The sequence below is a fragment of the Gymnoscopelus braueri genome (genome assembly GCF_963280865.1).
Source record: "Gymnoscopelus braueri genome assembly, chromosome: 11".
Classification (NCBI taxonomy): Eukaryota; Metazoa; Chordata; class Actinopteri; order Myctophiformes; family Myctophidae; genus Gymnoscopelus; species Gymnoscopelus braueri.
This window is the reverse complement of record NC_137613.1, coordinates 8,879,561-8,895,066: the sequence shown is the minus strand read 5'-3', so window position 1 is coordinate 8,895,066 and position 15,506 is coordinate 8,879,561. Positions and strand designations below refer to the sequence as shown.

The 15,506-nt window shown below is 38.7% G+C and overlaps 1 protein-coding gene across 1 annotated transcript; it reads left to right on the top strand.

Moving 5' to 3' along the window:
• Positions 1-439: 439 nt before the first annotated feature.
• LOC308095331 (lens fiber membrane intrinsic protein-like) lies at positions 440-15,368 on the top strand. Its single transcript, XM_080442352.1, has 8 exons — positions 440-600; positions 3,612-3,885; positions 4,440-4,496; positions 4,752-4,794; positions 6,514-6,719; positions 8,313-8,441; positions 11,313-11,444; positions 13,470-15,368. Exons 2-8 carry the CDS (start codon positions 3,621-3,623, stop codon positions 13,517-13,519), a joined length of 882 nt encoding a protein of 293 aa, XP_080298478.1. The 5' UTR covers positions 440-600; positions 3,612-3,620; the 3' UTR covers positions 13,520-15,368.
• Positions 15,369-15,506: the final 138 nt, after the last annotated feature.

The following is a 15,506-nucleotide window of genomic DNA, read 5'->3' as shown; positions in this document are numbered from 1 at the left end:
AGGATTACAGGTAAACCAAGAACCTAGTATCAGTCTATTATCAATAAAGAGGTCAAAGTCAAAGCATCTGTCTAAATATTCTGGAATGTAACTTTTTACATTGTGGTAAAGAAAAACAAGCCTAAGTAACATAACATGAGAAGAACAAATTAATGACCAAGCTAAGTCTGCATGGTCGTCATATCTAGATCAAGGTGGAGTCTGAGGAGGTGAGTTTTCAGATTACTGCAGAAAATGACTGCTCAAAATTCAAGAGATGTTATCGGTTTCTGCTGGTAGAGAGACTGTGTGTCATTGTGTGTAGCCAATGGAAAAATAGCTAGGCACAACAAATTTAAATACTGGTTCTATGTTCTATGTTGTGATTGGTTGGGCCAGTCTACAGGCTGATGGTACAAATGAAAATACTCTGTCACTCTGATTTGTTGCAACACTTTGATTCACTTGTTAACCAGAGAGAGACTTCAAAAGACAGAGATACAGAAATACAGAAACTGTAGATAGATAGTAGAATAAACCCTAACCCTATAACCACCCAAAATATAAGATATTTCGGTTCAACTGCTGTATTGATCATTTCACTCTACAACCTACACTGGGGTAAGGACAGGGCAGGACTTGTCCTACTATGACTAATATTGATTGATTGATTTATTAGTTGATTGATTTATTGATTGATTGATTGATTGATTGATGGATGAATTGATTGATTGATTAGTACTAACGCTCCATCTTCTAGTACTACTGCTATTGCTACAGCTACTTTTAAAGTAAAACCAATGAGTGAGAAATTTTTACATTTAACACCTCTAACACTTCTACTATGTTAGGTTCAAGTTAAGATAGTGGGCCAATATCACTGTAGGGTACCTTTTGGGGTCCTGTTCATGAATTATGTATTTCTTCATGTTAATTGTGCATGAAAATGAATATTAAAATATAAATTATATTGCATTTGGGTAAGTTGTTATATTCCTTAAAAATGACTTCTACCATGTTTCACCCTTTTAAACTTTCCTATAAAAAAGTGGTTGGTTGTATAAAATGAATGTCTACTTTTAATTATAATAATTTTTTTAAAGCTACACTATGTAACTTTCCTCTTCTACCCCGGATTTGAACCCTGTTTCCTGTGCAAGTCCTGAAATTGTGTAATACTTTGTAAAACTTTGTGTCAGATCCTGTGTCTAGGTGAGACATGACCTTTGACATGATTTAAATGTCTCAATAGAAGAGCAGGGAGATAAAATACAACCAACCCAATTATATAAGTTACATTGTATTAACATACTCAATACACAATACAGATTGACAAAATTTAATTTTATTCATAAAAAAAGTTACCATCTTGCTCGCTTGCTTCCTTGTTCTGTGTGCCGTGTTTTGTTGAATAACTGGGAAATCCCAAATCATATTGACAGATAATGAATACACCTTTTCCATATTAAGGTTTTCTTTCATATTAAGGTGTGACATTAAGTATACAGTATATAGTGTAATCTATGAAACGGCTGATGCTCACTCAATAGCCCTCATATATCACATGCAAGTTTGATAAACACAGTGGATTTCTGATGTGCAGGTCAAGGGTATTGAGCAATTCCACACATTAATATAGCAAATAGCATAATATACAAGGTGAAAAGTTATAATAAATGTACAGTACTTTTAATAGTAATACAGAGAAGTGAAATTCATGATTAATGAATAAACGACAAGAAGCAATTACAAACTATACTTTAAAATAGATACAGTTGGTCAAAAATGTGTTTGATTATAGAGGGTATCAAGCAATAAAAAGATAGAATTTATGTATTCTCAAAAACGTTAAAAAACAACAACAACAAAAAAACAAGAAAATAATAATTATACAGCTAAAATGTACCCCCTGGCGACCACAGGCACAAGAGTGTAAACTGCTACCTTGTCCTCCAAACTGGCAAGAAGCTTTATTAGGACTTGATCTGGGTTATACAAAATATTCTGGCAATTAACAACAAGAATGACGACGACAGCCTGCGCCTCAGAGTCAGCCTCCCTTATTGATATGCTGTATTCACTGTGGGCACTCAGCTGATGTCTTAGTAGTCTTACCTATGATGAGGTGGATTGTGGACTGACAGACTTATGTGACAACAGCTTGGCTGTGCTTGGCAAACCACGCCCCCGGAGTGCCGCTGGACTCCAAACCGCGCCCCCCGACCGTCTCCATTGGCTGGCTGTTTCCAAAATATATATCTAGCTGATGATGATGATGATGATGATGGTTAAAATACGCTACGCTAGTCTGTTTATATAGGTTAATACCGAAAGAGTTTATGAACACGCTAGTCTGTTTATATAGGTTAATAATTGCTTCTCTGCTGGCTATACCGAAAGAGTATGATTAGTGATTAGCCACCATCCCTTCACCTGCACCTCCTTTTAAATTAATGATATACTGCCTGAATGGCATCATAGTGATTGGCAGAGTCAGGATCTTTATTTGTCACTGTTGCACAAATACTGTAACATAACTCTGTCAAAATTGTGGGTGTCTTTTGTATTGCGAGCTTGTAGATACGATTATTTTCACTACGTCACAACATTAGACCAGAAAATAAGTATAATTATAAAAAAAGAAAATTGGGTGTCTTTTGACTTCTGCCACAGTGTGCCAGATTATTTGGAGCTAGTGTTTTGGCCCTCTTGGATTGGATCCAATGGAGACGGTCGGGGGCACAGTTTGGATTCCAGCGGCACTCCGGGGGCGTGGTTTGCCAACCACTCCCATACGCTCCCAAATCACACGTCACTGTGCAAACAATTGAGTGATTTGCATGTGACAACAGTCTACTATAGCTTCAGATTTGCATTTGTGTGCGTACCAATTTCTGTTCTCTGTGCAATACCTGTTTGGCAGGAACCAAAGCTATTTGTGTGCATATACCTGAGAGCTTAGTAGCAGAGAATGTTGGTCATGTTGATATTTGGTCATGTTGATATCTTGTTTTTTCTAAGCTGTGTCTGATTGATTTATTTCCTCATGTAAGCTTCTACTGTGGTCATGAGACATGTCTCTCTTGAATGGGGTTGGAAGGTTCCACTGATGGAGAGAATCTCTACAGAACTCAACGAAAGCACAGCTTGTTACTTTATGTCAGTGGTTGTCAAGGTGGGGTTCGGGGACCCCCAGGGGTCCTTGAGTGGGTTCCAGGGGGTTCCCAGAAAAATGTGTCAATAGCATTGAAATCAGTTAAACAACTTTAACCCTATTTTATACATAGGATATTTGAAAATAGCCGACATAAACTTTGTTTCGTTTTTTTTATATAGATTCTTTTCTCTTTCTCTTTCTTTCTTCTCTTGTGGGGTTCCTGGCAAAACATCTTCTCAGATAGGGGTTAATAATGAAAATGTTTGAGAACCATTGCTTTATATTACAACTATTATTATAAACTTCTAAAAAAAGGTTCGGTCAATTATTTCTCCCCTTCAATAATACCAATTGGTTTTGTATTTTTATCGTTTTTATCGTTGATTGCGCGATCCTTACAATACTTATACCTCATTTTAAAGGTGTTTCCCTTCGAGTTCTCATGGAATATTCGTTCGTCCTCTCTTTGTACCAGGGATGAACCATGGCAAGATCACAAACTATCATCATTATTCTGGAGGAGTTGGGAGACGAGGACTTCAAATCGTTCAAGTGGCATCTTTGTGAGGATAAACGGATCCCTAGACAGATCCCTTATGCCCAGCTGGTGAAACTGGACAGGGTGGACACCAGTACTAAGATAAAGCAGAGCTTTGGCACTGAGGGAGGCCTGAGGTTCATGATGCTGGTTCTGGAGGTGATAGACAGGAATGATCTAAAGGAGAGGTATTCACCCAAGAGAAGTAAAGGTAGATCAAGAGAAGTTAAACATGAGCACAAGGCCGGCCGTACACTATTTTTAAGATCCATATACTGCATAACACAACACATGAATCACTGGATTCTCTTTTGCTGAACTATTAGAATCAGAATCTTCGGTCTTCAATGATTTAATGATAGATAGATACATATACATACTAATACAGAGACAGACAGACAGACAGACAGACAGACAGACAGACAGACAGACAGACAGACAGTTACATATTGTGTCAATTTATTCATGTCTTTATGAAGTGTAATAATAATAAACAGAAAACCGGTCATTATTGAGCAATAAACCCCTTCAGGGTGATACAAAGTGGGTGGCCAGGGGGCCCCACTTTGACCCCACTTTTGAGGTCAAGCACACTACTCCTATGACACGTTTGGTTCAATGAGGTTCAAACAGCTCCTGTATGGGTAAACTCAAGCTGTGATAATTGGCTCTGGCACTTTAACATTCTCTCTCTCTCTCTCTCTCTCTCTCTCTCTCTCTCTCTCTCTCTCTCTCTCTCTCTCTCTCTCTCTCTCTCTCTTTTAGAAGCAGATATTGACCTTCCAGAAATCACAGATGGTGGAGAGAAATCTGAAACACCAGGTGTGACAACTGCGGCCACTTTACTTCTCCCACCACGGCCGTGTTCTATCAAGGCACCTCAATATCTTATGGAAATTTGGGGTCAATCGGACAATGTCTTTATTATTTATGCTTATGGCATTTAATCTTTTTTAAATAGGCCCAAGACATTTTTCTTTGACTCTGTCCATGTCCGTCCTGGTTGTAACTCCCTCTACCCACAACTCTCTCATTCCCTCTCTTTTCCCTTGCATCCCTCTCTTCCTTGAACCTCAGTATGGTGGCACGGTCAGGGCGGTGTATTTCCAGAAGAAACAAGGTAAGACCTGCAGGCTCCTGTGTTGGAATGGTACAGTTCCTGGTTCAAACTGTATTGGTTGCTTAACATATTTTTGCATACTGTTCATACTGGTTGATGTTTCTGATGCCAATTTAATATCAGCTTGACATTTAATAGTAGTTTATTTAATTGTATGTTTGTTTCAACAAGAGGGATCTAATAAAGTGTGTAGGCTATCTCAGACTTCATGTGGCCAGTCCATGGTGGGCAACGTTTCAGCTTGATCCCACCACCATTGACTTTCATTATGAAATTAAAGAAAAAAATTGTGTGGGTGTGAAAAAAGTGGGGTATTACTTCATTGGCCTTCTGGCCTACTATAGCCTACTCACTACAATACATTCGGTAATGATAGGTCCAGATGTTTGCGAGATTAGCACTGGACACAGACAAATTCATGTACTCGCTAGTCTCTCATAGCCAGACGTTTCAAGCTCCACCTACTCTAGACAACTCACCTCCTACAGAGCCACAGCATGAAATCATCATTGCAGTGATTTGCATTAAGACATTCACCTGTTATTGTTGTTATTATTATTATTATTATTGTTAAAGCAGCACTATGTAACTTTTTAACAACTATATAACATATCATGTCCCACAAAATTATAAAGTTACTTGTTTAAGCAATAACAATCATCCTTCCTGCTAGGGGCTTGACTGTATTACTATGTATAGCCTCAGGGGGTCCCTGCTAGGGGCTTGACTGTATTACTATGTATAGCCTCAGGGGGTCCCTGCTAGGGGCTTGACTCTATTACTATGTATAGCCTCAGGGGGTCCCTGCTAGGGGCTTGACTGTATTACTATGTATAGACTCAGGGGGTCCCTGCTAGGGGCTTGACTGTATTACTATGTATAGGGGAGACTTCAACCTGGCATTTGCCAAGGCACCAAGGCAGAACTGTCAGTCAAAGCAACTACTGGCCAATCACAGCTCGTGAGCTCGTCCTCGCCGGACATGCTTGCAGAGAATATTGGGTAATGAAGTCAAAGATGCTGGCTGCCATGTTATTTGTGTCCAAAGTGGCCACTGATACCCCAAACTACATAGTGCTGCTTTAATTAATTCATTAAAAAATCCTGTAAGTTGACAATACAATCAGTATGGTGGTGTTTAGCTCCATTTGGTATTATGGTACTTTTGTGTTGTGTTCTGTCAAGCATGTCAAGGCAAGAGCAGTATACATACTACAAGTATACTATACAATACTTGCGGTAGTTTAGTTTTTCCTCGTGTATGACATACTGTAGACTGCACTTCAACTTCACGTTACTTTATTTTCCCTTTGGAACTTCGTTTGTGCAGTGGTTAAAAGCAACATACAGACAAAATACACAGATACGTGTATGTCACAGTGTATGTGTATATGTGTGTGTGTGTATATATATATATATATATATATATATATATATATATATATATATACATACACACTACAAACGTTTATTTAGTTATTTTGCTATTATTTTGCTATTTGCTGTTATTTTATTGCATAATAGTCATGCAGAATGACATTGAGCTGTTGAACTGCACACATTTTTAACTTTGATGATTGTCTTGTTTTGTAGCTATATGTAATGGCTGCCGTTAGATAGATCAGAATGACTTAATGTGTTCACAAACTGTGCTTTTGCCTCATGCATTTCATGTGTTAATCCATCCTATATCTTTTACCTCTTACTGTCGGGATGCAGTGACAGGAGCTCTCAGCTCAAGATGCGCAGGTTCATGGCTGTGGGTCTACTCTGTGCCATAGTGGGGAACATCCTGCTGGTGGTCGCCGCAGCAACTGACTACTGGGACGGGTGGCATTGGGATGGTAAACAGTACAACCAGGGCCTGTGGAAGGAATGCGTGGAAGGAATAGTACCTCCATGTAAGACCATAGTAGGAACCTTTGGTAAGATGAGCAACTTTTCACTTAAGTTGTACTTCAGTTCAGTTCAGTTAATTTTTATTTTCGGATACTGGACATATATTGTGAGAATATATAAATAATTCATTCATTTTCTGATGATTTACAAAATAACTAATAACAATCGTAACTAGAAAAGGCCGTTCCTACTTCCTGCAGAAACTGCGTGGGCTTGCTGAAAACACCTGCAAAGTATATGATGTACAGTAGGAAATGTATTTAAGCAGAATGTGCATTTGAAGGTACAAAAAGTGTAAACAAAATTACAACATCAATGGAATATACATTTAAAAGCATTAATATGCTCAACAGAAACTGAATAGAATACTTTTACAGTCCAAATAGAATCAGCATTACAGTGGAATATCTTTAAGTCCAAACTGTTTGGTAAAACCATGGTTGCTACAGTCTAATAGACGGTTATAGGGTGAAACAAATAAAGTTATTTCAACTCACTTTGTTTACATTTAAGTACTTTTACTCAAATAAGTCACTTTTCACTCACTATAATCACTATAATCACTTGGTACTTGGTAGCACTTTATAATAACTAACTATACACTAAGCATTAATTAAGCATCAATACTTTAATTGATCAAGAATTCATCATCTGTAAACCATTATTCATCCATTTTTGAGTACACGTTTGAGTATGAATACGCGTTTATAAAATGTGTATGTACAGATTAGATTATTTTATTGAAAAGAACAACCTGTTGAGTGAGAGTCAGTATGGCTTTCGGACCAATCGGTTCACAGCTTTGGCACTTATGAAAATAACTGATACAATAAAAACAGCAATAGACGATTATAAACACATAATATGAGTATTTATTGATTTATAAAAGGCGTTCGACACAAATTTAATAAATTCTAGTCCATACCCGGGGTTATGTGCAGTCAACGGCTGTAAGCATGGCCCATCGCACAAAATTAAAACGGACAAAATTAAAACAAATGTATTTCTTAACAATGTATTTCTGTTACAGGCATAGTTATGGAACTCTCAAAGCAAGGAGTTGAAGAGTTGTACAACAATGTTTCAGTTTAAGAAAGTGTTTAAAATGTTTAATTATGAATTGGATAATGTTTTATTTGTTTTTTATCTCGTCCTTTTTATTTGATGAATCATGGTGATGTACTGGCTGGTAGCCATTGGACAGAGCATCTATTATTTGATGACTTTTAATTCTAGATAGGGGCAGGTATAATTAGATTTATCGTATACGCACGCATACGGTTACGTATTACCTGTTAATTAATGCATGTTAAAAATACACCTGGAAATATTAAATATTTATCATACAACATTACCTGAGTTGGTATTAATGTTTTACACCTCCTTTTTATCATTTCAATTTGAGATCTGCACACTGTAAAATCCTCAGTGTTCATTTATCCATCCGTTATGGGTCTATTTGGTTGCATTTGTACAGAGTTAAATGAACACAGGATTCTACTGTGCAGACACCTGATTGATTAACCAAATATGGCAGAAAGCTCTCATTACATGACATGATCACTGATTACTGATGGTTTGTTCCATGTCTGTGTCCCCCTGTCTGTCTCCACCACCAGCAACAGGACTCAACGCCGCCGGTGCCTTCATGATCCTGTCCTGCATGGTATGCTTCACTGGCATCATCGTGTCCTTTGTCCAGAGGTTTAAACGCTGCTTGGCTGCAGGGATTTTGTTCTTTGTTTCAAGTGAGTCTTCATAGCACAATATACAAATGAAACTGAGTTTTTGTATATAACCTAATGATAATGGTCTGTGGTGCTGTTTACTGTCAGGTGTAAAAATCGATTTTGGTACTCGATATCCAGATTTATGGGGATTTATTGACTTCAACATCGGTAGGCCTATTCCAAACTGTTCAGGTTTGATACATGATGTGGTTCCGTTGAATGCACGCACAATTTGTTTGTTGATACCATCACTAATGCGTATCGGTTGGCTGGCCGGCCTTTGCCTCCCTCTGTGGTGGCACACTCCGCCAGGGGTGTGGCTACCTCTTGGGCATTCCAAGAAGGAGGAATGTGCCTCCTTCATTCCATGAAGGAGGCCACATGTAAGAGATGCTAGGGTGGCAAGCCCCCAACTACTTATCGTGTGAAAGACAGGACACCAATGGGGAAGTGTCAGGGAAAAAAGTTCCTGTCAAGTACCAGCACCACAGATGAGCTGAATGTTTATCTTGCCATGCAAACCCTCCAACACTGTTTTCATGGTAACGGCAAGTCCACTCAAATTGTATCTTAAAGGGCAAGACCACTTTGGTAGAGCTTTGGGTTGTGTAGTTACCTTGCCATGATGTAACTCTAAAGGTAGACAAGAAATCAAAAATAATTGTTCCATTGTTTAGAAATTGATCATTCAAAATATGCTCCTCATTGACTTACATTGTACGGTCAAACAGCTCTCAAAGTCACTCTTTTAGCACATAAACGAACATAAACAAAGTGGATTCAGACAATATAGAGCATCACCAAACCCAGTACTGTTTATTTTTTTAATATAAATGTCAACTTCCTGCAGATTTTGCTATTTTTATTAAGAAAACCCAGACTGGATCCGCAGATCCGGATCCGGATCTTCAAATAGTAAAATCAACAGGAAGTTGACATTTTTATTAAAAAAACAAACAGTGCTGGGTTTGTTGATGCTCTATATTGTCTGAATCAGCTTTGTTTGTGTTTGTTAACGTGCTAAAAGAGTGATTTTGAGAGCTGTTTTACCATACAATGTAAGTCAATGAGGACCATATTTTGAATTATCAAGTTCTAAACAATGGAGCAATTATTTTTGATTTCTAGTCCACCTTTGGAATTACATCATGGCAAGGTAACTAACTACACAACCCAAACCTTTACCAAAGTGGTCTTGCCCTTTAACAGCTTGCAAATAAAATAAAATAAAATAGAGACTGACGTGGATATTCCTGCACAGCCTAGAATCTAGGCTGTGCAGGAATATCCACGTCAGTCTCTATTTTATTTTATTTTATTTTACAAAACTCTAGATTGAATGCACTGACACAGTGTTTGTTCTAGCAATGAAACAATACCATCAGCTATGCAATCTGGTGTGGGTAACAAGAAATGCCACTGGAAACATTAGTGCATGTAGTTGGTACAGGGAAACCTGCAGCAATCAGAGTAGGAGCAGGAGGATGTAGACGTTGAAGGGAAACTGATAATATAATATACTGAAAGTATAATAGTATAATATGGCATGATGATGTGATTAACCACTTAATCCTTTGTTGAGTCCCCATTCTATATGCGGTCCGCTCCTTTTTTCACTCTCTTCACTGAAAATAGCTGCTCCAAGTTCATATCGTGTCACAACGTTAAGGTGTTGTGAGCTTTGTATGCCATTTGCTGAATGGTTGCCCCCGAATAGGCAAGCTAGGGTTCATGTGTGTGGTTAAACAAGTCAATGAAAGAGATCGAATAATATTTTTTTTCCTCTGTATGACAAAAAGTGACTAGATGTTTTCATTCTGTGGATCTATGTTTGGTGTCATTGAAGGCTGATAACTGGAACTATAACGAAAAAACATCACATGGATGCACCTGGGACGTATCATCAGTGTTGTAGCCTGGGGTCATAGGATGTTTCGGGTCTCGCAACATACACCCTCACCCAGGTGACCCAGCCAGGGTTGATCAAGCCCCGACTTACGCCCCAGGTAGCTACCCATGGTCAGTCCTAAATAGGGAAAGACAGGGCCACTCAATACGCTTGTCCGAAACTACTCTGCCAGGAATGGGGGAGAGCGGAGGCTCTGGCACGTGGAGGGGCTAGGCTCTGTGGATGGCCTCCTGGCCGGGCTCCTCCTCCGTCTCACCAGGTCCAGGACCTGAGCGTTGCACCAGACTCCCCCGCTCCAAACATTTCATTCTGGTGTGATGGTGTCTTGGCCCGTAGTGGTACTGCAGGCTCCCTAAGCTACTACTTGGGAAGGGCTATCATGTTGAAATATTATCTAGGGATATAGACCTTTTCAAAATACCTAACTAGAATTTGCCACCTTGAGTGGCACCGATTAGTGAACATTCTGGCCTGGGCCCATGGACTATCAGTGTTCAATAATTCAACTCTATGAAAATGGACCCCAGTCTTGTGGATCCAAAAAGAGACTATTAGACTCTCAGAGGTAAGGGTCCATTTCTGCAATCTCAGAATTAAAATAACCCAGAGGATGTGCATGCACCCACGCATGCACACACACACACACACACACACACACACACACACACACACACACACACACACACACACACACACACACACACACACACACACACACACACACACACACACACACACACACACACACACACACACACACACACACGCACGTCTGCAGTCTGGGACTCCACCATCAATGTGTGAATATGTACTGCGTTGTAGCATGTAATGCGTAACCTATTCCAATGTTGAGGTGAGTGTGATAAACATAGTCAAGTATAAACATTTCGGTGGCTGGAAAGACTGGAAAATCTATGCAGTCCATTTACCCTATTGACAAATGTATAATCTTGTAACTCCCGATCTCCCACCTTTCCCAGCTTTCGTTGTTCTGTTGGTCATGGCCATTTATACTGGTATGGCATACGCTGCCTGGTTGACTGCCACCAACTGGTTCTTCGGCTGGTCTTACAAACTAGGCTGGGTGGCTACATTCATGGTCTTGTTTGCAGGTAAGGACAGAGAAAACCCACATGCTGCTCTCTAAAGATTAACCACAATATTAGTGTCTCCGCCAGGCCAAAAGGCATGGCCGAGACTATGTTTTTGCACCCTGTCTGTCCCTCCGTCCGTTTGTGTGTGTCTGTCATTCTGTCTGTGGACACGACAGCTAATCTCCATTAACGTTGGCTTGATTGCAGCGAAACTGTGCACACACACTCCCTGGATGTATTAAACAAAACGTGTCTTTCAGATTTTTCATTAACCATCCTGATTGGTTAAGATTGGCTTCCAAAGTTTGCAGGAGTGCTCTGTTTTGAACAAAAACTAGGCCAAGGAAGAAATCCCACTTGAAAATGTTCAAATCATTCTCATGGTGGCGCTATAACAGGCCCATTCGTGTTTTTACCTATAACTGCACCGATCTGTGTAAAACTTTGTATGCACACTCCCTAGAGGCCAAGGAAAAACCTTTGCCCTGCAAAGGTACACATGATCTCTATAGTCCTGTGATCAAGATTTTTCAACGTATTGCTGTATTGAAATTTAGACATGAAAAAAAAAGTTTTCAACAAATATCAATACTAGTGAAAATAGCGGATCTATAAGCTCACAACGTGTCACATCGCGACACTTTGGGAGTTTGTAGATTTGCTATTCACTATTTGAAATAGGGCTTAAGTGGTTAATACTTTTTCCACTCCTGGGAAACATAGTGGAGTCAAAAGCACGTGCACTCCCTAGAGGTCAAGGAAAAACAACAGCCTTTTATAGCGCCACCAGGAGGCCGATTTTTTCAAAACAAATTTCTTTATATTAGTCCTACAGATGTTGCCCAAAAATGATGCAAATCGGTACACATTATCTCTGTAGTCATATGATATACATGGGTCTGTCCGATTTTTCAAATTCCATCCTGATTGGCTAAGATTGGTATCTAAAGTTTGCAGGAGTGGTTTGTTTTGAACAAAACCTTTTTCACATTGGCCTATTTTAGCGCCACCAGGAGGCTGATTTGTGCCACACTATTTAAAAAATATATATTACTCCTACATATTTTGTCCAAACATCACGCAAATCGGTACACACTATGTCTATAGTCATGTCATCAAGACGGATTTGTCCGTTTTTTTATAGTCCATCCTGATTGGCTAAGATTGGCATCAAAGGTTTGCAGGAGTGGCTCGTCCCACAAATCAACATATTGTGTCTGTGCAATAACTTCATCAACATTATTCCCTCAACTTCTACACCTGTGCTCCGATGCACACTTTTTCTAGTCTTAATCTGAACCTGGGCGATGAAAAAAACAACATACTACTGGTTATATTTGCAGTATCTACATAAGGCTGAGGGAACATAATAGACCCCTACCTGTTAATAAGGAAGTCAGGACCATATTACTTTACACCAGGGGACTTCAATTGGATGTCTGGGACCCCTATGGGGTCCTTAGGGTTACTACAGGGGGACTGCCAAATTTTTTGCGTGATGGGAAAACATTCAACCCCAAAATGCAAATGTCTAAAAATACACGTCAACATAAATCCAATGGACAGCATAAGCATTATTGGTGTAAACAAACAAAGAAACAAAGAAACAAACAAAAAACATTTAATTAGACACCGATGATGGTGCTGTCAAACTAATCTTTGAAGCCATCAAAGCTGCAGTATCACTTGGAGACAGACATAGTCACTTAAAAGATAAACCTGTGGAATACTTCCAAGCTACAGTATAGTCTCAAATCTCTTTGATTTTGAATTTGGTGAGCTAGCTTTGATAAAAACTCTTAGTCTAAAAATATAATTATATATTAATATGCAACAACTTTATACAATATATGTAGTGGGGGTCCCTGCTTCCTCTCTCTCTCTCTCTCTCTCTCTCTCTCTCTCTCTCTCTCTCTCTCTCTCTCTCTCTCTCTCTCTCTCTCTCTCTCTCTCTCTCTCTCTCTCTCTCTCTCTCTCTCTCTCTCTCTCTCTCTGCATGTGGCTCCATGACTGAACAACACCCCCCCCCTCTGTCTGTTGCAGGTATCTTTTACATGTGTGCCTACAGAAATAGAGGGACTGGGCCACGCTAGAGGGAGACCTCCATCCAGATTTTATATATTGTATATTCTACAATATCTAGTACCCGAGAGATGATGTCACCGAACTGGTCCAGGGACTGATCCAGAAAGATTCATTATGCTTTTAGAAGTCTTGTGATTCCTTCAGGTTATATTTGTAATCACTTTAACCATACGTATATTGTAATGTTTTACTTCAAATGATTTCACTGCCTTCACTTAGCGATCAGTTTACAATTATGCAGTGATGGAAAGGAATCAAATGTTTTACTTAAATAAAAGTATCAATACTGCAATATAGAAATACTCTGTTACAAGTAAAACTCCGGAATTCAAAATGTATTTGAGTAAAAGTAAAAAAGTATCAGCATCAAAATGTACTTAAAGTACCAAAAGTAAAAGTACTCATAATGCAGAATGTCCCATTTCACAAGTTCAAAATGTATTCAAATCTAAGTAAATAGTAACTAAAGCTGTCAAATAATTGTAGTGGATTAAAGGTACAATATGTGCCTCTGAGATGTAGTGGAGTACAGAGTAGAGGACAGAGTACAGGAACTTGCAATGGGCCTGGTCTACAAGATACACCACAACGTTAAGATACCCATGTACAGGTACCTGTCAAAGTACTTCAAAAACGTAAATGAAGTCCACAATCACAACACCAGAGGTAGCTCAACTGATCACGTCCAACCCAGATTTGGCACAAACAAGGGGTTGGATTCGTTCTCCTGCTATGCAACAAATATGTGGAATGCCCTACCAAAAGCAGTGAAGGAGAGTAAAGCCCTACTCTCCTTCTAAACTGCCCTAAAATAGTACCTTCAGGAGGCTGCAATTCAAAACTGGCCCCTGTACAAGTCATAACGTAACCCTTTTCTCAAACTTTGTACTATAGATATTTTGTTTCGCTTATTTTTCAATTCATAAACTGTTTATATGATGTTCTGCATAGTAGTGTATATCTGTCTGTCATTTAATGTCACTATGAATTGAGTACAAGAGGACCCCATTTGAAACAGAAGGATGATTGTTCAAGCTGTAGTTATGTCTGTGTTTGACTATGGAGATGTTCTGTACATGCATACCTCATTATCCATACTAAAACCTCTCAATGCAGTGTACCATAGTGCATTACGCTTCATCACCGGCGATGGTTTTTATACTCATCACTGTACTTTATATGTAAATCTAGGTTGGTCTTCTCTCACCACTCGTAAAGAACAACATTGTGCTTTATTTGTTTATAAGGCCCTGTGTGGCAAGCTCCCATTGTATTTATCTTCTTTTTTAAACACCAATCCTACGGGATATCACACGCACTCACAAGCTTACATTTCTCTTAAAATTCCTCGAATGAATAGTGAACAAGGAAAATCTGCTTTTTCATTTTATGCCCCTGACAAATGGAATAAACTCCAGGTCTCTCTGAAACTGGATACTCTGATCTCCATAGAGTCTTTTAAGGTTCTTCTCGATGAGGTATTACGTAAAGAGTGTACCTGTTTTGCATACCCACTGTGATCTTATATCATGTGTATTCTCTATATTCTCTGTAGTATTATTATTATTATTATTATTATTATTATTATTTTCTTTAATGTTCTTCTAAATTTAACTATATCTTACTTCACTGTTTATGCTTTCTATTGTATATATTTGTGCTGTACTCAGGGCGTCCTCGCAAAAGAGAGCTTGCTCTCAACGGACTACCCTGAATAAATAAAGGTCAATAAAAAAACAAGCCATTAGGCTTTTATGGGCTTTTTAATCCTATTTAGTTGACCTTGTATTTAAACTGTACTTTCATGTGCTTTTTTTCCTGCAAACTTCTAAATAAAGTATTCAATCAATCAATCAATCAATCAATCAATCAATCAATCAATCAATCAATCAATCAATCAATCAATAAATCAATCAATCAATCAATGCATCAATAAATCAATAAATCAAAGAGTAGAGGTAAAAGTATTGCAAAATTAGAAATACTGAAGAAAGT

Bases quoted from the DNA above. Each gene is read 5' to 3' on its own strand.
- LOC308095331 (XM_080442352.1), top strand. From the start codon at position 3,621: ATGGCAAGATCACAAACTATCATCATTATTCTGGAGGAGTTGGGAGAC. The intron at 3,886-4,439 runs GTAGATCAAGAG...TCTCTCTTTTAG, and splicing joins TTCACCCAAGAGAAGTAAAG to AAGCAGATATTGACCTTCCA. The intron at 4,497-4,751 runs GTGTGACAACTG...CTTGAACCTCAG, and splicing joins AGAGAAATCTGAAACACCAG to TATGGTGGCACGGTCAGGGC.